This window comes from Dasypus novemcinctus, chromosome 17, assembly GCF_030445035.2.
Source record: "Dasypus novemcinctus isolate mDasNov1 chromosome 17, mDasNov1.1.hap2, whole genome shotgun sequence".
Taxonomy (NCBI): Eukaryota; Metazoa; Chordata; class Mammalia; order Cingulata; family Dasypodidae; genus Dasypus; species Dasypus novemcinctus.
This window is the reverse complement of record NC_080689.1, coordinates 88,667,758-88,690,856: the sequence shown is the minus strand read 5'-3', so window position 1 is coordinate 88,690,856 and position 23,099 is coordinate 88,667,758. Positions and strand designations below refer to the sequence as shown.

The 23,099-nt window shown below is 39.3% G+C and overlaps 1 protein-coding gene and 1 gene segment (V, D, J or C); one reads left to right on the top strand and one right to left on the bottom strand.

Moving 5' to 3' along the window:
- LOC131273808 (immunoglobulin kappa variable 3-11-like) overlaps positions 1-23,099 on the bottom strand; it is a 911,457-nt gene that overhangs the window by 480,723 nt on the left and 407,635 nt on the right.
- The window catches only part of LOC131274074 (uncharacterized), a 33,714-nt gene continuing 14,258 nt past the window's right edge, over positions 3,644-23,099 (top strand). Inside the window, exons 1-5 of the mRNA XM_058279076.1 lie at positions 3,644-3,650; positions 4,118-4,142; positions 13,856-13,917; positions 14,393-14,417; positions 18,975-19,130. Coding sequence (XP_058135059.1) covers positions 19,070-19,130 — 61 coding nt within the window. The 5' untranslated portion in view covers positions 3,644-3,650; positions 4,118-4,142; positions 13,856-13,917; positions 14,393-14,417; positions 18,975-19,069. The remainder of the gene's footprint in view (positions 3,651-4,117; positions 4,143-13,855; positions 13,918-14,392; positions 14,418-18,974; positions 19,131-23,099) is intronic.

Below are 23,099 nucleotides of genomic sequence, written 5' to 3'. Positions count from 1 at the left end.
GGTACATTCATTGCAATTGATGAACACACTTTGGAGCATTGCCACCAAGCATGGATTATAGTTTACATTGCAGTTTACATTCTCTCCCACATAATTCTGTAGGTTTTGGCAGGATATATAATGGTCTGTTTCTGTCATTGCAGTGTCATTCAGGACAATTCCAAATCTTAACTGGTAATTTAGTTAAAGACCTCTGTGGTGAATCTAAGGCAATCAAAGTGGGTTACACTCAGAGGAACAGGCCCATTTACAAAATAATGTCTTTCGGGGGTTTACAAACATAATGACGCTTGGGAGGTCCATTGGTTATTTCAAACTGCCACAGTGTTCATTCTCGTGTAGAGGGCATTTCCTTTTATTCTTACTTTTCTAAGTGATTTTATGAGGAAAAAAACCAGGATTTTGTCACATGCCTTTTCCACGTAAATTGAGATGATCATTTTTGTTCCCTTTTTGTCAATATGGTGTATTATATTAACAGATTTTCTTTTTTTGGAACCACGCTTGCATAATGGGGATAATTCCACTCCTTTTTATGACTAAATAATATTGCAATCTATGCCTGTGTGTGTGTGTGTGTGTGTATACCATGTTTTGCTTATCTATTCATTAGTTGATTGATAATTTGAGTTCCTTCCATCTTTTCACAATTCGGGATAATGGCCTTATGAACACTGGTGTACAAACATCTTTTCATGACCCTGCTTTCATTTCTTTAGGGTATATATCTAGTGGTGGATTGCCAGGTCATATGGTAGTTCTATACTTAGATCTCTCAGGAATCCCCAGTCTCTCTTCCATAGCCACTGGCCTTGAAAGAGTGTTCCTATTTATCCTCATCCTCTCTACATGTTATTTTCTGTTTTTAATAGCAACCATTTTAGTGAAAAGGTATCTCACTGTGGTTTCAATTTGCATTTTCCTAAAGGCAAATGGTGTTGAGCATCTTTTCAAGGTCCTTCTGGCCCTATGCTTATCTTCTGTGGAGAGCTGTCTTTTCAAATCATTGATTGGAGGTTTTTGATGTGGATTTCATCTCTTTACTTGTAACTGCTCTGTTGAGACTTTCTTTTCTAGAGTCACTGTAGGTTGCTCATGTGTTTCTAGGAATGTATCTATTCCGTCTAGGTTTCTAAACTGTTGACATACAATTGTGTGCTCTTAAGATCTGTTACAGCTTGCTGTTCTTTTGTGACTCTCAGAAGATCAAGTAATTAAACTAATACATGCCTGTGAGCGTGTGGTTCTTTGATTGGACTGCATGATTTCAGAAATAGAACCTCACATGTATGTCGTATTGATTTTTGACAAGTCTTCCAAATCCACTCAATGGTGGAAAGAATAGCCTCAATAATGATGCTGGAGAACTGGATATACATATGCGAAAGAGAGATGGAAGACCCCTATCTCATATCATGTACATAAATTACCTGAAAATGTATAAAGTCTTAGAAGAGGTAATGTTGGGAGCAGTCAATATGAGTATACACTGAGTTCAGCAATGCCAGCAACATGGCCGCCAGAGCAGAGCCCACTTCCTTGTTCTTCTTCCTCCCTGCTCCTTTGTTCTCCGTTTCCCGCCACTGCCCAGACTGATAAGGCAGTGTGCAGGCTCAAGGCGCGAGACTAAAGTCTGCCTTCCACCCCAGCAACAGCAGCTACCAATCCCTAAACCCTGCCACTTACCCCAGCAACAGCGACAGCCAATCCCTAACCTCCACCTCTCCCTATTCACTGCCCCTTCCCAAGAGTATAAATGCTTTGTTCCCTCAATAAAATTTTTGCAGCTTGATCAGAACACTGTCTTGCTGTCATTCTTCGTGTCTCTTGTCCCACCGTTCTTTCTTGGCAGGTTTCGAGCCCTCGTTACTGTCCCGCGGGCCGGGACAAGGTAGAAACATTAAACTTGTACAAGAAAACATAAATACGGCCTTCAGCATCTTGTGTTAGGAAATGTTTTCTTAGAATTTATACCAAAAGCACAGATAGGAAAAGAAAATAGATGAATGAGACCTCATCAAATTTAAAAACTTTTGTGCCTAAAATGACTTTACCACAAAGACAAAAAGTCAGTTAATTCCAGGGTAGAAAATATTTGTAAACCATATATCCAATAAGGGTTTTATTTCTAGAATATATAAAGAACCCTAAAGTTCAACAAACAGTGAAAAACAACCCAATTAAAAAATTGGAAAAAGACTTATGTCCTTCAAAGATGATGTATAAATTTCTAGAAAGCAGGTGAAAAGAGGTTCACCATCATTAACTATTAAGATATGTTACTCAAAACCAAAATAAGATACCATTTCATACCTACTAGAATGACTGTTAAAAAACACAAAACTGAAAATAAGTATTGGAGAGGATGTAGAAAAACAGTAGTACCCATTCATTGCTGGTGGCAAAGGAAAATGGTCACAGGGCAGCAGTTGGACCTCGCAATATGGAGAATACATTCACTCTGAAAATTCTGCGATGACTGGTTGGTATGGATATCTTATGATACATATATGGCTCATGGTTCTAACAGTCACTCTGTGCCCAGTGAGATTTGAAATTGGTAGCAGATGGAAAAGCTCCCACATTCATTCCTATGGTTCATAGAGATGGGAAATCTCAATTGCTGCTTGAGAGATATGATCACTGACCTACTTAATTAATCCAACCCCCCAAATATGGTTTTTTTTTCACAAAATATTCTTTTCTTTCTTTAGTTTATCGTCTCCAATTTGTCCTACAGACTTTTATATGTGTTTTATGCTTCTCTTAGTGTTGAATATATATATTAGGTCCTTCTGTCAAACTCATTGCCTTAAAATGAATCTCCCTTTAGAGAAATTTAGTATTTCTTATGATTTTCTGTATCTTTCACTCTCTTCCTCATGGCCATGTCCATTGTGATTTTTTTTTTACCAAGGAAGGATGTAGTCAATTATTTATTTCAGATTATATAGTAAATCTGGAATTACTGTGATCGAAAGTGAGACATTTCACATGATGAGAAGTCTGAAAGTTTGTTTTTAACATACTTTTCAACTTCTATTCATCTTGAAATGAGTATATAACTAAGTATATGTGGGGTCTGTTCCTTCCATTCACATAATTAGTTTTCCAAAACTAAAAACTTGAATTTCTAAATATCAATTTATGAACGAACATGCACATTTACTTTTATCCTTGTGGGCTAATCTAAAATTTTCATTTTTATATAGTTATATATCAATGCTTTCACCTATCCATTTTCCTCCATAATGGTAAATGTTGGGAAAAGAGAGGACATTTTCTCCACTCTGCAGTGAATAGTCTTTCAATTACACAGTGATATTCAGAAAATTAGTTCAATTAACTCATAGCAATTGATAGATAACCAAGTACTTAGGCAGTTTCCACACTGAGAAAACATAATATATATAGATAAAAGAGAAATAGAATTTGCGCAGTGGATAGCCCAGTAGGTCAATTTTTGTTTGTTAACAAACATTCATAAACAGAAGCACATTGTAAGAGTCAAGCATTGTTACATGAGTAATTCACAAGGTGCATTTCTAATATACTGATAGTTACTCTCTATCTTCCCATCTTCCACAGGTGATCCATTGGAGGAACTTCCTAATTCCAGGGCAGATGTGTAGAATCCATATAAGACCAAGGTAAGACTTCCTTTCTTTGTTTGAAATTGATGTGTTACTTTCTAGGTTTCTTTTTCAATCAAGTTCAGATTTGAAAACCTGATTATGTAGATAATAGAATTCAGTACTGTCTGATTGTGGATAGTGGGCATAGATAGACTCTCTAACTAACAGATACCTGGTGACAGAGAGGCTTCAGTTTTGGTGGCCTCGGGTGGGAGACTCAAAGATAGAAGACCTTTTCCTCAGTGACAAAGTTTCCTCTTTGGATTAATAATTTTTGAATTGCCTACCAAAAAGGAAGAGAAAGAAATAACTTTTAGGAAATTGTGCACCTTTTCAAATGGTGTCCTCTACTCTTGATTTTGTGTTCTTTGACTCAACCATGGTTTCTCATCTGATTTTCTAGAGTAACTAAGAAAGCAAAAGACCTGTGTAAACAGTACACAGCATGATCTGATCCTCATATGTTCTTTCTTTCATTACAGGTGGCCTCAAGAACAAGAGAAAAAGGTGTGTATTTGGGGATCTCTCACAGGCTGAGGATAGAAAAGGATGGAAATCCAGATGAGTCCCATTGGTTTTTCCTTGATGGTTTTAGTGGGGAAAACTGGTGTAATTCCAGATTCCATGTGAGAGTAAGAATTGGGGTGTGGTGAGAGAAACCGATCTCAAGTGTAAGAATTTGAATGTTTCTGAAGTCACTGGAAGCAACTCCATTCCACTTCAGTGGTATGGATTTGTTTGAATTAGCGTTAAGGGATGTCAATGAACAAGTCTACATCATATTATTGTATATCTGAGTATATATATGTGAGTGTGCTTGTATTTCTTCATACTAGACAGTGTTATGTTTACACAGGAAAATTATCACTGTCAACTCTGACAACAAAATACTTCCTTCTGACCACAGCAAAATTTACTATAGTAAATCACTGAACTCTGGTCAAGCCATATGTGGTGTCTGTGTTTACTATACACACACATCAGATGGAAAAGAGAGGCCCAGAGACAACTGTCAACAATGTTACTAGCTTCTATGACTTAGAGCTAAGATATGTACCCAGGCATGTGGCCTGGATGTTAAAACTGTAAACATGCACTTAAAACTCAGACATGGTAATATTACACAACATACATGGGAATACTAGACAAAATTAGCATCTGTTCATGTATTTGAAATTTTGCAAGCCTGTAGAGTACCCAACCACTGCCCATTGTTACAAGATACTGCCAGTATAACATAACCCAGGGCCCTTCTCAAAGCATCTCACTGTAAATTTCCCATGCTTTTGGCCATCCACAGATCTAAGAGTTCAAGGTCAACACTTAAGACAAGAAAGTCAACATCTGTTAGAGTTGGGTCACTCTTTATTACCTGATGAATCTAATTATAATTGGAGAGATACTTTAGTATATTTCATAACATTATTTTCATGAGCCCATGAAATGCTCCAATCTGACAAGCCATGGGCCTCACATACAGCAGCAGGTAAGAAATAAAAATCCCCCTGGGTTATTTTGTCCCCCAAAATTCTTTTTTTGCCTGTGTCAGTCTTTTCGAAGAGTCTTGTCCACCTGGATTAGAGACCCTCTATGCTCAACCTATGTCTACTCTCCTGAATGAGTGCTTATTGCCAGAGTAGATAGAGTGCCAGATCATTTCATGAATATACACACGTAACAAAAAAGGAAGCCAAGAAGGAAACTAGTATAGGAAAAAGAGCAGTTACTTTTAAATGTTAGGATTTCAATATTTTAATTTTCAATATTTGATGACCTTTATAATAACAGTTTACTAGTTAAATACAATAAAATATTGTGCCCAAAATTCAATAATCCAGTTCCCCAATTGAATTTAAAATTTCATTAAGTGATGACAAAAGCAGAGGCAGCATAAATGGATCTGTGTAAGGTGGTTTTGGAAGGTGTAAAGAAGCTATTGGAGATTAGGCTATGCTTGCAGTCAGATGGAGTTATGGGACACAGTGTCATAATGCATATTTTAGTATTTACACATTTGTAGATTGTGTTTCTAATCCCTTCAGATGCCTTAGTTAGAAATATAAGGAAACTTTTTCATATTTTCCCTCAACCTTTCCTTTACCTATCTTTTATTTTATTTTACATTTTCTGGTTATGAAACATCAATAATGATCAATTTGATCTAATTTTTTCTTTGTGTTTTATATCATAAATTAATTTTTTAGATGGTTTCCATAATAACACAAATTAGACATTTAAGGTGTTTCATTGTTTTGTTGCAGCAAAGTCAGGAGTACTGAATAACAGAGAAACCCAAATCCAGCACTCAGACATGGAGGAATAGATTTATGACATGTGGGTCCAGAGTAGAGTTGATGTCCAAATTCTGAGCCCCATTTTTCATTTTCTGTAGGTTTATATAGGTCAGTATTTGGGCCCTTCTTATGGCTCAGGAACATCTTCTGGGGCTTTGATTTTCACCACCAGTAACTTTGTGGGAGGAACATTTTTTTAAAGGGAGGGTCCTAATATGCCACAGCTCAAATGGCAAACCAACAAGTCAAAAAATACGCAGAAACGCATTTAGGAAATATTTTGAGATGAATGAAAACAAATACACTACAAGCAAAACTATGGGATGCAATAAAGGCAGTACTGAGAGGGAAATTTTTTCCCCTCAATGATTACACTACAAAAGAAGAAAGGAAAAATCAAAGACCTAACTGCACACCAGGAGGATCTACCAAAAAAGAACAACAGACTAAATCCAAAACAAGCAGAAAGAAATTACAAACATTACATAATAAATAAAAGAAATAGAGAATAAAAAACAAAAACAATAGAGAAGTATTAAGAAAACTAGAAGTTGGTTCTTTGGAAATATCAATAAAATTGACAAACTGTTTGCTAGGCAGACAAAGAAAGAGAGGAAGAGGATGCAAATAAGTAATTTCAGAAAAGAGCAGGAAACATTATACTGATCCCACAGGAATAAAAAAGATCTTGTTCTTCTTTGACAAAGATAGCTAATGCAATATACGAAAACTGCATTGGCTTTTTGTAAAGGGAATTTCTTAGGGTAAAGACTTACAGTTCTGAGGCTGCAAAAATGTCCAAACTGAGGCATCATCAGAGATGCTTTCTCATCAAAGGTTGGCTGCTAGCAGAACCTGAAGTCTTGCAACATGGCAAGAGAAGGTGACAGCCTGTGTGTGCCCTCTCCTCCAGGCTGCATTCCCCTTGAGCTAGCTGTAGGCAATGAAGCATATGGCAGGGCTGGTCTCTTTGGCTTTGATATGCTCCATGGGTTTAACCTCTTGGCTATCACGTTTCTTCAGCTATGGCAGCTAGAGATCTGAAGATCTTTCTCACATTGCAGGGTAAAAATGGCACCTGTCTTTCTCTGTTTTGATCTACTTCTCTATGTATAATACAGGAGATACCAGCAAGAGTGTGGAGACCCAATCTATGCTATGGCTCACAGACACAGTCCAATTGAACCACACGCTCACAGGCATGTATTAGTTTAATTACTTGATCTTCTGAGAGTCACAAAAGAACAGCAAGCTGTAACAGATCTTAAGAGCACACAATTGTATGTCAACAGTTTAGAAACCTAGACGGAATAGATACATTCCTAGAAACACATGAGCAACCTACAGTGACTCTAGAAAAGAAAGTCTCAACAGAGCAGTTACAAGTAAAGAGATGAAATCCACATCAAAAACCTCCAATCAATGATTTGAAAAGACAGCTCTCCACAGAAGATAAGCATAGGGCCAGAAGGACCTTGAAAAGATGCTCAACACCATTTGCCTTTAGGAAAATGCAAATTGAAACCACAGTGAGATACCTTTTCACTAAAATGGTTGCTATTAAAAACAGAAAATAACATGTAGAGAGGATGAGGATAAATAGGAACACTCTTTCAAGGCCAGTGGCTATGGAAGAGAGACTGGGGATTCCTGAGAGATCTAAGTATAGAACTACCATATGACCTGGCAATCCACCACTAGATATATACCCTAAAGAAATGAAAGCAGGGTCATGAAAAGATGTTTGTACACCAGTGTTCATAAGGCCATTATCCCGAATTGTGAAAAGATGGAAGGAACTCAAATTATCAATCAACTAATGAATAGATAAGCAAAACATGGTATACACACACACACACACACACAGGCATAGATTGCAATATTATTTAGTCATAAAAAGGAGTGGAATTATCCCCATTATGCAAGCGTGGTTCCAAAAAAAGAAAATCTGTTAATATAATACACCATATTGACAAAAAGGGAACAAAAATGATCATCTCAATTTACGTGGAAAAGGCATGTGACAAAATCCTGGTTTTTTTCCTCATAAAATCACTTAGAAAAGTAAGAATAAAAGGAAATGCCCTCTACACGAGAATGAACACTGTGGCAGTTTGAAATAACCAATGGACCTCCCAAGCGTCATTATGTTTGTAAACCCCCGAAAGACATTATTTTGTAAATGGGCCTGTTCCTCTGAGTGTAACCCACTTTGATTGCCTTAGATTCACCACAGAGGTCTTTAACTAAATTACCAGTTAAGATTTGGAATTGTCCTGAATGACACTGCAATGACAGAAACAGACCATTATATATCCTGCCAAAACCTACAGAATTATGTGGGAGAGAATGTAAACTGCAATGTAAACTATAATCCATGCTTGGTGGCAATGCTCCAAAGTGTGTTCATCAATTGCAATGAATGTACCACACTAATGAAAGAAGTTGTTCATGAGAGGAAAAGTGGGAGGGGTGGGGAGTTGGGCATATGGGAATCCCTTATATTGTTTTTATGAAACATTTTATGTAATCTTAAGTATCTTTTAAAAATAAATAAAAATATATTTTTAAAATCGACCTGTGAAATGTGGGCTTTGATTCAACCAAGTCAGGAGGGTGTGACTCATGTTTGAGTACCCACCCCCTTATCAAGGACTCTTACTCAAGACAACACACAGGAAGAGAGAAGAAGACAAGGAACAGAGAAGTTTTGTCAGTTCTGGAGCCCTGAGGAGAGATGAGTCATTTGCCTGATTGCTTGCCCAGAGAGACAAGCCCTATGCCAGCATAAAGCTGAGATTGGAAGAAACTGGGCGGGCAGCCTTAAGAGGAAGAAACAAGGAGGCAGAGAACACCCACCATCTTGTCTCAACACAGGGCAATTGACTTTGGTTGGGAAGCAGCCATGCGTTGGAATCTGTATGGCCTTATAAGTGTAAGTTTTTACCACAAATAATTACTCTTTATAAAAGCCAAAAGATTTTTGGTACTTTGCATCAGCACCCCTTTGGCTGACTAATACAGGCATATAGGGAACAAACCACTGCAAACATCATACTGAATGGTGAAAGATCGAAAGCTTTCCTTCTAAGATCTGGAGCAAAACAAGGATGCCCGCTGTCACCACTGCTCTTCAGCATTGTACTGGACATTCTAGCTAGAGCAAGCAGAGAAGAAAAATAAATAAAAGTCATCCATATTGGAAAGGAAGAAGTAACATTTTCACTATTTGCAAACCACAAGATTCCATGTACAGAAAGCCTCATAAATCTACAACAAATATACTAACTAGAGCAAGAAAGAAATTGAGCAAAGTGATGTCCTATGAGATAAACACCCACAAATTTGTAATATTTGTGAATGATTGTAATGAGCGTTTCAAGGAGGAAATGAAGAAAAATATCCATTTCCAATTACAATTAAATCAACTATCTCAGAATAAATATAGCCGAGGTTGTAAAGAACTTATGTATGGGAACTACAAAACCGTGCAAACAGAAATCAAAGACCTAATAAAGGGAAAGACATTGCATGCTCACGGATTGGAAGGCTAAATATTGCCAAGATATCAACTCTACCAAAAATGAATGATAGATTCAATGCAATCCCAATGAAAATTGCAATAAACAGCTTTGCAGAAATGGAAGACAATCATCAAATTTATTTGGAAGGATATGCTATCCTGAAAAGTCACAACCATCATGAAAGACAGAGTTGGAGGACACACCTTTCTTGACTTGAAACTTATTACAAAGCAGCAGTGGTCATAAAAACATGGTCCTGGCCTAAGAATAAATATATAGATCAATGGAATCAAAGTGAGAGTTCAGAAATTGACCTTCACTTTCATGGCCAATTGATTTTTCCCAAGGATGCCAGGTACCCTCAATGGGGAAATAATGGTCTCTTCAATAACTGATGCTGGCAGAACTGGGCATCCATATGTAAAAGTATGATGGAGGACAACTATCTCATATCATATACAAAAATTAACTGAAACGTATAAAGACTTAAAAGAACTAGGAACATAAAACTTGGAGAAGAAAACTTAAGAAGTTCTTCAGAACCATGAGTTGGGCAATATTTAGTTTTGTTTTTTAAAAATATTTTTTATTATTATCATTCTTACTTTAAAGATACATAGATCACAGAAATTATTGCATTAAAAAATATAAAGGTTCCCATATACTGCATTCCACACACACACACACACACACACACACACACACACACACACACACACCTTCCAATTGACAACTTCTTTCATTAGGGCGGTAGATTTCATTGCATTTGAAGAGCACATTCTGGAGCATTGCTACACTGCATGGATTATAGTTTATTTTGTAGTTTGCACTCACTCCCAGTCCTTTCAGTGGGTTATGGCAGGTTATATTATGCCCGCATCTGTCCCTGCAATATCATTGAGGAGAACTCCCAAGTCCTGAAAATGCCCCAATATCACACCTCTTTTTCCCCCGTCCCTGCCTTTGGCAACTCCCATGGCCACTGTCTTCACATCAATGAAATAATTTAATTCTTCCAACGCTAGAGTCATGACAATTCTATAGGAGAATACCAGTAAATCCATTCTATTTTATTCCTGCATCCTGAGGACCCTGGGATGGCCATGTCCACTCCAACTTTAAAATCAAAAGGGGGCTTAGATCCCACATGGCTGATGGATGGAATTCTCCCGCTTGCATTTGTACACTCTCTTGGTTCCCTGGTGCAGTGGTTGACTATCCTCACCTCCCTGTTAGTTGACATGGGCAAGTCCAAAGAAAAGGAGAGTAGGTGTTGCAACTCTGCTGAGGCCCAGGACCCAGCTGGCATATAGGCAGTCCAGAGATTCAAGTCTCCTGAGCATATACCAAACCCAGCACCTATCACAGGTAAGGGAAAAGTGACAGAAGAAGCATGCATAGAGAAGTCACATCTGAATCCAACTCCACACTCAGGAGCACAAATTCCACTGACGAGGCAGTGAACTCCAGAGCCATCTGTCATGATCAGAGAACCTGGGTGTGTCTGTATCCCTCAGAAGGACCCTTCCCTGGGGTTGTACCTACTTTGGCTGTCTCTGAGATCCTGCTGAGATGAGCATAAGTGCAACCCCTCTGAAGACCTCCCAACTCATTTTGAAGTCTCTTAGCCATATAAACTCATCTGTCTTTACCACTTACCCGTTTTATTCAAGGTCTTTTTCTAGGTACATCACCAGCAGGTGTTGGTAGTAATACCTCAGCACCAGGGAGCCTCATGGCCAGAGTCATATCCCACACTGGGGGGAAGGTAATGCACTTACATGCGGAGTTTGGCTTAGAGAGTGGCCACATTTGAGCAATGTGGAGGCTCTCGGGATGTAACTCTTAGGCACCCTACAGTTTAGGCCTACTTGTAATTTAAAGCACTTAGGCCCATAAACATAGTCATCAGTATCAAGGGCCCATCACTGGACCATCCTTCTTCACTGGTCTTTGCCCTTGTACTTGGGTATTGTTGCTGCTCCAGTGGGGAGTGGGGCAGAGTTTCCCGGAATGGGAACTCAGCCCTCCCTCAGTTGTTGGAAACTCTGGAGTGAGGTATCATTGATTGGGAATGCATGGGTGGGAGGGAGTTCTCCAGGGCAATGTCTTCTTAGATTTTACACCCAAAGCAAAAGCAACAAAAGAAAAACAGATAAGTGAGACCTAATCAAGATTATAAACCTTTGTGCCTAAAATGCCTTTATAATGAAAGCAAAAGCAATCTAATTCTATGGAAGGATATATGGGGAAACCATATATCCAATAAGGGTTTTCTGTCTAGAAAATATAAAGTATCGTGAAGGTCGACATATATAGAATGAAAGACAACCCAATTAAAAAACAGACAAAGCTGCTGTCAATTGCAGTGAAGTGGGCATCGCCATGCCAGAGTCCTCAGGATTGGGAAATGAAATATGGCCTAGAGTGGACTTACCGGTATTCGACTACAGAATTATTGTGGCTCTAGCAATGGAAGAAATTATATCACTGATGTGGAGACAGTGGCCACTGGAGTTGCTGAAGGCAGGGACAGGGAAAAGGAGGCATATTATGGGGGCATTTTGGGGACTTGGAGTTGGCCTGAATGATATTGCAGGCACAGATGCAGGGCATTATATATCCTGCCATAACCCACTGAATGGACTGGGAGAGAGTGAAAACTACAAAGTAAACTATAATCCATGTGTGTAGCAATGTTCCAAAATTTGTATTCATCAAATGCAATGAATGTACACCACTAATGAAAGAAGTTGTTGATGTGAGAAAATGGGGGTTGTGGGGAATGGGGCATATGGGAATCTCCTTCATTTTTTAATGGAATATTTTGTGTGATGTATATATCTCTGAAAAATAAACAAAATGCTGCATCTGAGGCTGAGTGGAATCTCTCCTGAGTTATTTATGGTAGACGGAATCAAAATAAATGTTTCTAACAGTGAAAAAATGAAACTAAAAATACATTTTGAAACATGGGCAAAAGTCTTGGATATGGCTCCAAAGGGTAAAAAATGGCAAGAAAGCACATAAAAAGATGCTCACTGTCATTGCTATGATGGATATGTAATTCAAAACCAAAATGAGATATCATAACATACCCACTAGAATGGCTCTTATTAAGACATGGAAAATAACAAGTACTGGAGAGGATGTGGAGAAATAGGAACACCCAGTCATTGCTGGTGGCAAAGGAAAATGGCCGCACAGCAGCAGTTGGACCTTGCAATATGGAGAAGGCATTCCCTCTGAAAATTCTGTGATGACTGGTCGCCATGGTTACTTCATGATGCACATCTGCCTCACGGTTCTAACTGTCACTCTGTGCCCAGAGAGATTTGAAGTTGGTGGCAGGTGGAAAAGCTCCCAGCTTCGTTCGTACGGCTCATAGAGATGGGAAATCTCAATTGCTGCTCAAGAGGTGTGAACATACTGACTTACTTAATCTAGCTACTACCCCTCAATTTGGCTAGTGATTTTTCAACAGAATATTCTCCTCATTCGTTTCTAGTTTCTCCTCTCTAACTCATCCTACAACATTTCGGATGAGCTTTATACTTGTCTCTTACTACTTCATTCATATTTTAGATCCTTCTATCAAGCTGGTTGCCTTAAAATGAATCTCCCATTAGAAAAATTTAGTATTTCTTTTAATGTTCTGTACCCTTCCATCTTCTCCTCAGCTCCATGTCTGTTTTGCCGCTGTTTTTTAACTCAGCAAGGGCCAAGTAAATTATTTATTTCAGAATTTGGAGTTAAAATGGATGGCTAGACATCAGAAGTGAGGCATTTCATAAGACGAAGTGTACTAAAGTTGGTTTTTAACATGCTTTACCATTTCTAAGCATCCTGAAATGCATATATAACTCAGTATGTTTAGGGAATCTATTGCTTCCATTCATATAACTAGTTTTCCAAAGCTAGTTATAAGAACCTGAGTTTCTAAATGTCAGTAAATGAACCAATATGCACCTTTCCTTTTATCCTTGGGGTTTATCCAAAATTTTCATTTGACAAACTTACTTATTGATGCTTTCACTTACCCACTGCCCTCCCTAATGGTAAGTATGGGGGAAATACTGTAATTTTTTTCTCCACCACCTAATGAGCAGCATATCTTTCAACACACAGCAATAGATAGAAAAATAGGAAAATGAACTCATAGACATTGATAGATAAGCAAGTGCTTTGGCACTTTCCCACACAGAGAAAAAAGATCATGTATATAGATGAGAAGAGAAATTACATTTATGCAGTCGGTGGCCCAGTAGCAGCCCAGTTCAGGTTTGGTATAACCAACATCCATAAAGAGAAGCATCACAAGTCAAGCAATGTTCCCAGAAAAATTCATGAGATGTATTCCTGATATACTGAGAGTTACTCTATGTCTTCCCACCTCCCACAGGTGACCCATCTGAGGAACTCCCTAATGCCAGGGCAGATGAGGAGAACCCATCTAACACAAAGGTAGGGTTGACTTTCTTTATTTAAAATAAATGTGTTGGTTTCTTGGTTTCTTTCTTTTGCAATCAAATTCAGATTTGAAAAATTCATCATGTAGAGTATAGAATTTAGGTACTGTCTACTTGGGGGTAAGCAGGAATGGGTAGACTCTCTTACCAACGGACAGCTGGTGCCAGAGGGCCTTCAACATCGGTGGTGTCAGTTGGGAGACACTATGTAGAAGACCCCCTGCCTTAGTGGCATTTTTTTCTCCTTAGATTAATAATTTTGTAATTGTCTGCCAAAAAGGAATAGAAGGAAATACATTCTGGGAGGGTCTGCACCTTTTCTAATGGTGTCCTCTACTTTGCTTTTTTGTTCTTTGACTTAAGAGTGGATCCCCACCTGGTTTTCTATAGCAACTAAGAGAGCAAAAGACCTGTGTAAACGATACCCAGCCTAATCTGACTCTCACATGCTTTCTTTTCCTCCATTACAGGTAGCCTCAAGAACAAGAGAACAAGGTGTGTATTCTGGAATCACTGAATGGCTGGGGATAGAAAATAATAGAAATCTAGATGAATAGGTGGGCTTTCCATGATGGCTTAGGTGGGGATAATTGGGATAATTCCCAGTTCCTTGTGGGAGTGAGAATTGGGGATGGTGTGAGAAAAACTGATCTCAAGGGAAAGAACCTTGATCATGTTTCTTCAACTTTGATCATGTTTCTGGAAGCAGCTGGGTTGCCCTTGGGTAGTGTGGATTAGTATTGATTGTAGTTGAGGCCTGTCAATGAGTAAGTCTGTGTTGTGTAATTGTGAATCTGAATGTGTGTATGTCTGTGTGCTTGTATTTATTCATACTAGACAGTGTTCCTGTTTACACGGGTAAATCAACATTGTCAACTCTACCAAGAAAATGATTCCTTCTGGCCAGTGCACAGTTTACATACAGTAACTTATTAAATCCTCATCACAGCCATATGTCACGCATGTGTTTAAAATACTGACACCTCAGCTGGAATGCAGAGGCACAGAGACCTATGTCAACAGTCTCACTAGAGCCTAAGATTTAGAGCCAAGTTCTGTACCCAGGCATGAGGCTCCAATTTTGAAACTGAACCTGCATCTAAAGCTCAGACATGGAGATATCAAACACTGTACATGGGAAATTTGGACAACATTGGCATCCATGCATGTACTTGAAAGTTTTCAAGCCTACCGAGTTTTCAACCACTGCTCATCATTATAAGATTTTGCCAGTGTCACATAACCCAGATTACCTCTCAAATTACCGTACTGCTAATTTCACATGCATTTGTCCAGTCACATATCTGAGAGTTCAATGTCACTATGTAGGGAAACAAAGTCAATATCTCTTAGATTTGGGTCACTCATCATTACCTGGCCAGTATCTGATTAAAATCGGGAGATTCTTCTAGTGTATTTGCTAACATTAATGCCAGTAGCCCAAGAAATGTGCCAGTCTTGCAAGCCATGAGTTGTGTGTACAGCAGAAGGTAAGAACTCAAAATTTCCCTTGGTTGTTAGCCCAGGTCACCCTTATTGAACTGTCTTGTGTGCCTGGTTAGAGATCCTCTGTGCTCAACCCATGCCTATCTCCTTAATGAATTCTCCAGTGTGGGCTGCTTAGTGCCATCACAGATCACGCACCAGCTCATTCATGAACACACACAAGGAATAAAAGAGGAACTTGTTATTATGTAACATTTTCATAATCTACAACTTCTATAAATATAAAAAAAATTTTTTGAGAAGGAAAACACAATAGCAAAAAGAGTAACCTTAAATGTTAGGATTTCAACATTTTAAATTTCAAAATTGGATTTCCTATATGTCAACAGATTACTGAATAAATACACAAAATACTGTGCCCAGAACTCAAAATTCCAGACCCTAAATAAACTGTAAACTTCCATAAAAGGGACAACAAATGGAGAGGCAGCATAAATGGACCTGCAGAAGGTGAAATGGTTTTAAAGGTGGTTAAGCTGTGCTTCAAAACAGATGGTGTTATGGGATGCAGGTTGTGTCATAATGAACACATTACTATTTATGCATTTGTAGATTTACCATTTGTAAGACACTTTAGGAATCCTGAGCTGGAAATCCAAGGAATCTTTTTCTCATTTTTTCCTGAACTTTTCCCTCCCTCCCTCCCTCCCTCCCTGCCTTCCTCCTTCTTTCATTCCCTCCTGTAATCATTGTTGTCTCTAAAGACTCACTTCTTTCTGTTTTATAGCAAATATTGATTTTCTCTAGGTTTTTTTTTTTTTTCATAACAACTCACTTAAGACTTTTAAGGTGCTTCAGTGATTATGAAGCATGACTACATAAATAAAATAAATGCTTAACTTAAATGGAAGGATTCCTTTTAACAGTCTTTTGCGTTAGTGACCTGTCTATCTTCATAGGAAACTTTTGCCAGATTTTGAAGTACATCACAGAATTGATTTCTTTGCATGGTTTGTTTGTAGTGTTACTTATAAGACTATACCCTGTATGACAAAAATATATTCAAAGTACAGATAGGTGTTTTCATTTCATATTTTTGCCGGGAAACAAATGGAATGAAAATCTTAACTTGAATATCTCATTCTCCAAGATATTAAAAGGCAAAAAAAAAAAAAAGGAGAACTAAAATGTTTTGATATTTGTCTCCTGTCAAATCATCCACAGTACAGGTTCTTTTGCAGAAGGTGTCACCTATACAATATATGTCAATTGCATTGATGTATAGAAGGGATAATTGTATCCTGGACGCTCTGGATGCCTCTTAAATGTGCCAGAATGACCTGGGTATAAAGATGAACACCAAGAATGGGTGCACACATGGAGAAATTCACCCATGATGCTGTGGGGAGGGCGCTGTTACATTCACCTGGAAAACAGTGTTCTGGTATGGATTAGAGGCATGTGCACCTGTGACCCAGCAGTCCCTGTCCTTGTTCTATATAATCTAAGGGCCATGAATGAGGCATGAATGCGATGTCCACAGAAAGGCCTGCAAAGACTCACTTGCAACAGTTAGATCCTGAGTAGTCATTCAGGGAAACAATACAGTGTATAAAATGTAGAAGGAATACACTTATTGTGCAATGTCCTAATGTGATATAATTACTTGGCATTCCAAACAGCGAACGTTGATTCACACAGCAACAGCTTGGAATTCCCACAATATTCAGATATAACATCCAGCCATACTCAAAAGAGTTTATACTGTGTGCTTCCATTGATAGGGTGTGAAAAAGAGAGAACTCTAAATTACGGCAATCACGGTCAGAATAGTGGTAATTGCTGGGGGCTACTGACAGGAAGTAGCAAACGTTAGGCTGCCAGGGGCTGGACACATTCTGAGTGTAGGTCAGGGTGTTCACAACACGTGTGCTTATATGAACCACCAAGCCCTGTGAAGTGCATTTGTGTACTTCACAATCATTAAAATAAGCATTAATGTTTAGAAAAAAGAAATACAAAAAGTTAGCGTGCCCACAAAGTAATCTCCAGGTCCCAGTGGCTTCCTATGTTTACCGCACAATATTCATAAAGACATCATGCCAAAGCAGAACACACTTGCAAAGAATAGATATAGAGGGACACTCTTTCATCAAATCAAGAGAATCTTGATACCGAACACCAGAAAGACAAAGATGGGAAAGGGAAATTACAGAGAACATTCTTCTGAATACACGTGCTGAAATGCATGGAAAACATCTGCATTTTGGACCAGAGATTACAAAGGAAAGTACCTGGGATTTCCTGGCAGGATTTCTGTGGGATGATAGCAGAGGATGCAGGTTTCTGAGGGCAGCCTGGGAGAGGGAGTAAAAAGGAAATCCCTTAATTGATCAGAGTGTGGGACCCAAAGGAATGCAGGCCCGGGTTGCTGAGGAAATCCCTAGATGGGGATTCTAAGCTATGTCTAGGGATGGGACGCTCTCCTTCCTCACTGCTTATTCAGGCTTCACTGGTTGAAGGGAGCTAGTGCTTTGCAGAGCTGCCCTGGGCAGTTATTTGTGAAAATCCTGGGTTCTGAGCCACTGTGGTAGCCAAGCTGATGACTGGTCATCAGGAGTGGTTAGCTGACCCCCAGGAAGTCTTGTACAAGGCAGCTGACAGTGTGAATAGTTTGGGGTAGGATGTCCACAAGATTCCCTGGTCCTTCAGAGGAACTCCATTTGGGGGAAACTGAGTCATGTTCTGCATCAGAGAATTAACTTTTAGGCAGACAGTAGGGTGAGGATTTGAGCCACTCTCTTCCCTGGAATCAAGTACTTGGCTGGCCTTTGTCCACAGCTCCGGGGAGGGAACTTGGAACCCCTGGAATTTGCCAAGTTGGGGTAGTGCTTACATTTCCTGACCCAAATCCTTCACTCAGCAATGTTGTGAACACACAGGACTCATTTGGGGGTGACAGGACATTGCACATGTTCTCCAGGAGCTCTAAAGCATCACACCCATGTAGGGCTGAAAGTCAGTGTCACGCCTCCCCTGTCCTGAGTCATCAAGGCTCAGGGCAAGCCACCCTCTCTGGAGCAAAGCACTAGTAGAATACTTGCTTATTCCTCCCAACCTTTAACAATTAAACTCTTCTAAGTCTTTTATGACATATTGGGCATTTTTCTTAAGGATTTGCTTGCATTTACTCATTTTCAGTTTCATAATATGCACGATTAAGTAGATCTTATTAAAGTTTTCAAATGACAGTGCTGAAAACTGAACCCAGAAAATTTACAAGCTATAACCTGGCTTGGGTGGCCTCTAAATGGTATTTGAACCCAGATGATCAGACACTAGCACACATTGGTCACTGTGCTTTGCTGCTTTCCTGTGCTGCCTCATCTCCATAAGGGCATCCCACATCTGTCTATTGAGTTTCTAAAGTGAACAACACAAAACTACAACATCTTTTGAAACCAAAATTAGACCCAATGGGGTCTTCTGGGAAGCTCCTTAATGAGAGGATGATAGTTTGAACTCTAAATAATTCATTAAAGATTTCCTATGCTCAACTGTCAATAACATGTCAACTGATATTTCTATTGTGCATGCGTTTCCCAGGTTCATGTCTCAAGTATAAAAAGAGAAAATGTGCTACTCAATCCAAAAAGTCTACTGCCCGCCATTCCCAGTCTGTCAGACGTCGCAAAATCACCATGTGTCCAAGGAAGAGGAAGGGCCATCAAACATCCCCAAGCAACTCTTCTTCTTTGGAAGGTACAGTGGAATTGCAATCATTGTATTGCCTCAGTAATGTTGCCTGTAGTTTATGTAGTGTCCCCTACTGAGGGAAAACCTATACAAAGGCTAAGATGCCATCTTTTTTAAAATTAATGTTTGACAACTTTATTATTATTTTTTAAAATATACCTTGTAAGGTTCTTTTTCTCTTTTTTTAAGATTTACTGATTTATTTATTTCTCTCCCCTTCCCCCCACCCCAGTTGTCTGTTCTCTATGTCTATTTTCTGCGTCTTCTTCTTTGTCTGCTACTGTTGTTGTCAGCAGCATGGGAATCTGTGTTTTTTTTTTGTTGTGCCATCTTGTTGTGTCAGCTCTCCGTGTGTGCAGCGCCATTCCTGGGCAGGCTGCTTTCTTTCGCGCTGGGCGGCTCTCCTTACAGGACGCACTCCTTGTGCGTGGGGCTGCCCTATGTGGAGGACACCTCTGCGTGGCACGGCACTCCTTGCACGCATCAGCACTGCGCATGGGCCAGCTCCACACGGGTCAAGGAGGCCCGGGGTTTGAACCCCGGACCTCCCATGTGGTAGAGGGACGCCCTAACCACTGGGTCAAGTCACAACTTTATTAATCGTGTTAGTAGATAGCACCACAACCACATAATGAAAGAGGCACTGACAAAAGTTGGTTTGTGTTTACTGGTAAACAGCATTTCAAGGCAATGTTTGGTCATTAATCTATTTATGAACTTTAGCTGAAAGAGTTGACTTCAAAAAAGTGCTGTGAGATTGTTATAAGAATGATATAAATTGTTAGAGGAGTTTTAGATTCACATAAAAATTGTGCAGAGAGTACAAAAAGTTCCAATATGTTTCCCTGCCATCCTCCTAGTGCAGACCAAGCACTGTTTCCCCTGTTGACCACTCTCATTATTATGGATGTGTGTATAATTAAAGGGACAGTACCAGTACATTGTTTTGGAGAATCATGCTTCCTGTCTACCCCTCTGTGCATTTTGACAAAGGCATATTGTCATGTAACTCCCATGACAAAAATTCAGGTGTTTTATTGTGTCCCACAAATTACATTCAGAAATCCTTGGTAACTGTGTGTGGTGGGCTCATTTGGAAATAATGTATTTGCAGATGTGATTAAGATGAGGTCTATTGAATTAAGGGTGGGTGTTAATATTCTATGACTAGAGCACGTATAAGAAGGTAAGAGACAGAGGAGAAAGCTGTGTGAAGATGGACCGACACTGGGAGGAGGAGGCCATGTGAAGATGGAAGAAGAGACTGAAGTTGTGCTGCCATAAGCCAGGGCACCTGGAGCCACCTGAAGCCGTTAGAGTCAAGGAATGACTCCTGGCTAGGCTCCTCAGAGAGACAGAGTGGTGCTACAGACACGATAATTTTGGAGTTTTTGTCCCTAGATCTGTGAGGGAATAAGTTTCTGTTCTCAATTGCCACCCAATTTGTGGCAATTTATTATGGAAACACTAGGAAACTAGCCAGATTTGGTACTGGGAAGTGGGGTGTTGCCTTAATAGATACATGGAGAGGTCTCACAGAGGCTTCACATCAAAATATTGTTTCTGAACACAGACATGGGTGATGTTTACCCACATGTTTCCGAGTTGTGTGCAGCCAGTGAGACTTCCCATTGAGGCCCAGACATCAAAGATAACAAACAGAACTCAGCACTCTGCACTCCCTGGATTTCCAAATACGTTAAAAAAAAAAAAAAAAAAAAAAGGGAAATCATTGTTGTATTCAAGAATTTCGGAGAGTAGGCTTTTTGCATAAGATAACAGCAAAAAATAATGTACTTGTAGACAATTAAAAATATATAAAAAACTGTATATTGAAATTTGATTGACTTTCCCTCCATTTTCTATACTCCTCTAGGTTCTGTCGTTAAGTACCAACTGTTAAATTTTTGCACATCCTTTCAGATTTACTAATTGAAAATTCATGTGCAAGTGACACTCTACCACAACTTTTCTAAGGGCTTTACCTATAGTACTCACATGTTCTTCATTTTTAAAGAAGTTTTAGATTACATGAAAGTTATTTGTAAATATAGGGATTCCCATATACCCCACCTCATCTGCTCACATTTTACACATTTAACAACACATTTCATTATTGTGATATATTTTTACAATTGATGAGCAAATATGGAAGCATTGTTACTAACCATGGTCTATAGTTTGCATTACCGTTTACACTATGCCCTGCACAATTTTACAGGTTTTGACAAAATGTGTACTGGCCTGTATCTGTCATTGCAATGCCATGTGGAACAATTCCAATATGCCAAAAATGCCCCATGTTACACCTATTCTTCCCTGTGCTTCCCCACAGAAACTGCGGTGATCACTGTCTTTCCATCAATGTGGAAAGGACTTCTAGTCCTAGAGTAATAATAAATCTACTTTGGTCCATATTTACATTTTCCTCTTATGTGTGTTCATTCCTCAATCTTGAGGATTTCGGAATGTTTATGCCCACGCTACTTCTGATTAAGATGGGTTTTAGGTCCTATGGGGTAGATGGAGGAAACACTGTTGCTTGCAGTGCTAGATACTCTCTGTCTTTTGGGATGGGTGTTGTCCATCATCCTTCTTTTGTTACTTATCCTGGGTGAATCTGAGGAACTGGAAGAGTAGGTGTTGGCTGCAACCCTGCTGAGATTCAGGGCTCCAGTGGCATATGAACACACTGCAGATTTAAGTCTCTGGGACATACACCTAATGGATATAGTGATAAGTATAGGTTCAAATATATGGGCAGAAAAACCGTGTGTAGGAAATGAGCCTAACTCTGATACACCGGGGAGATTGGCTATCATATATTCTAAGGTAAGGCCCACCCATGTGGTGCCGATTTCCTGAGTTTGGCTGAAAGGCCTAAAGTGTCCAGATGTCTCTAGAGCCCACAGCAGCACCCCTGCTTGAAGCACTGCTTTCTATGGCAGTCATTGAGATCGTCCTGAGATGTGCAGAACACTCATGTCCCTGCATGTGTCAATTATTAGTTGAAAGAAACTGGCTGTGAATCAGCAGTGATGGTCATTTGTATGGAGCCTTCCATATCATGAAGGGTACTATATTCATTTTGCAGGGCTGCCATACAAAGTACCAAAATCTTGGCCACATAATAGCAAACAGAAAGAATAAGACCTAGAAATGTGTTCTTCTACAGCTCTGGAGTGCAGAAGTCTGGAATCAATGTGTCACAGCACCATGCTCCCTCTGGAGGCCCTAAGGGAAGAGTTCTCCTTTGGCTTTCCCTCTCTTTTGGTGGAGGATGGCAATCTTTGGTGATCCATGGCATGTAGCTGCATGAGTCCAGCCTCTGCCTCCACATTCCTATAGCCTTCTCCCTTTACTGTTTCTTTCTGTGTCCCTTCTCATTTTACAGGGACACTAGCCGGTTGGATAAGGGAGCTTGGGAATGGTATTACATGCCTATTTCTACATCAACGTGCTCTCTGGCTAGGAAAATGTTTCATGTTTCTGGGGAGGTTTAATTTTATTTCTTTTCCCCTTTTGAGTTCATGAAAACTTTGTTGCAGATGCTTTGGTATTTACATTTTCTTCTGATACTTTTTCATTTTTCTTTCTTTGAGAATTACTCAAAGAATTGGAACTTTATGATAAACACTTAGTGTCTTACACATAAAATTATTTTGTCATTTGCTTCAAGTGTCATTTGAAAATTACCCGTTTCCTAGATGCCTTAATCACTGTTTCAGTCATCGTGTAGGCACTGCACAGGAGCACTCCCTGATAAAATATTGGTCAGTGTCTTATTATACCTCTCTAAACAGTCCTCTCCCAATCCTTTCTCCATCCCTCCTTTCTCCACTCCACCCCACACAAACACACATACAGCACAGCAAAGAAACATATTCCCATTTAGATGCTGCCAAAATTGGGGTCACTATAAAGGTCTCCTAATTCTTCACTCAGAACTCTGTTCAAAGTTAACTTGTGGTTCAT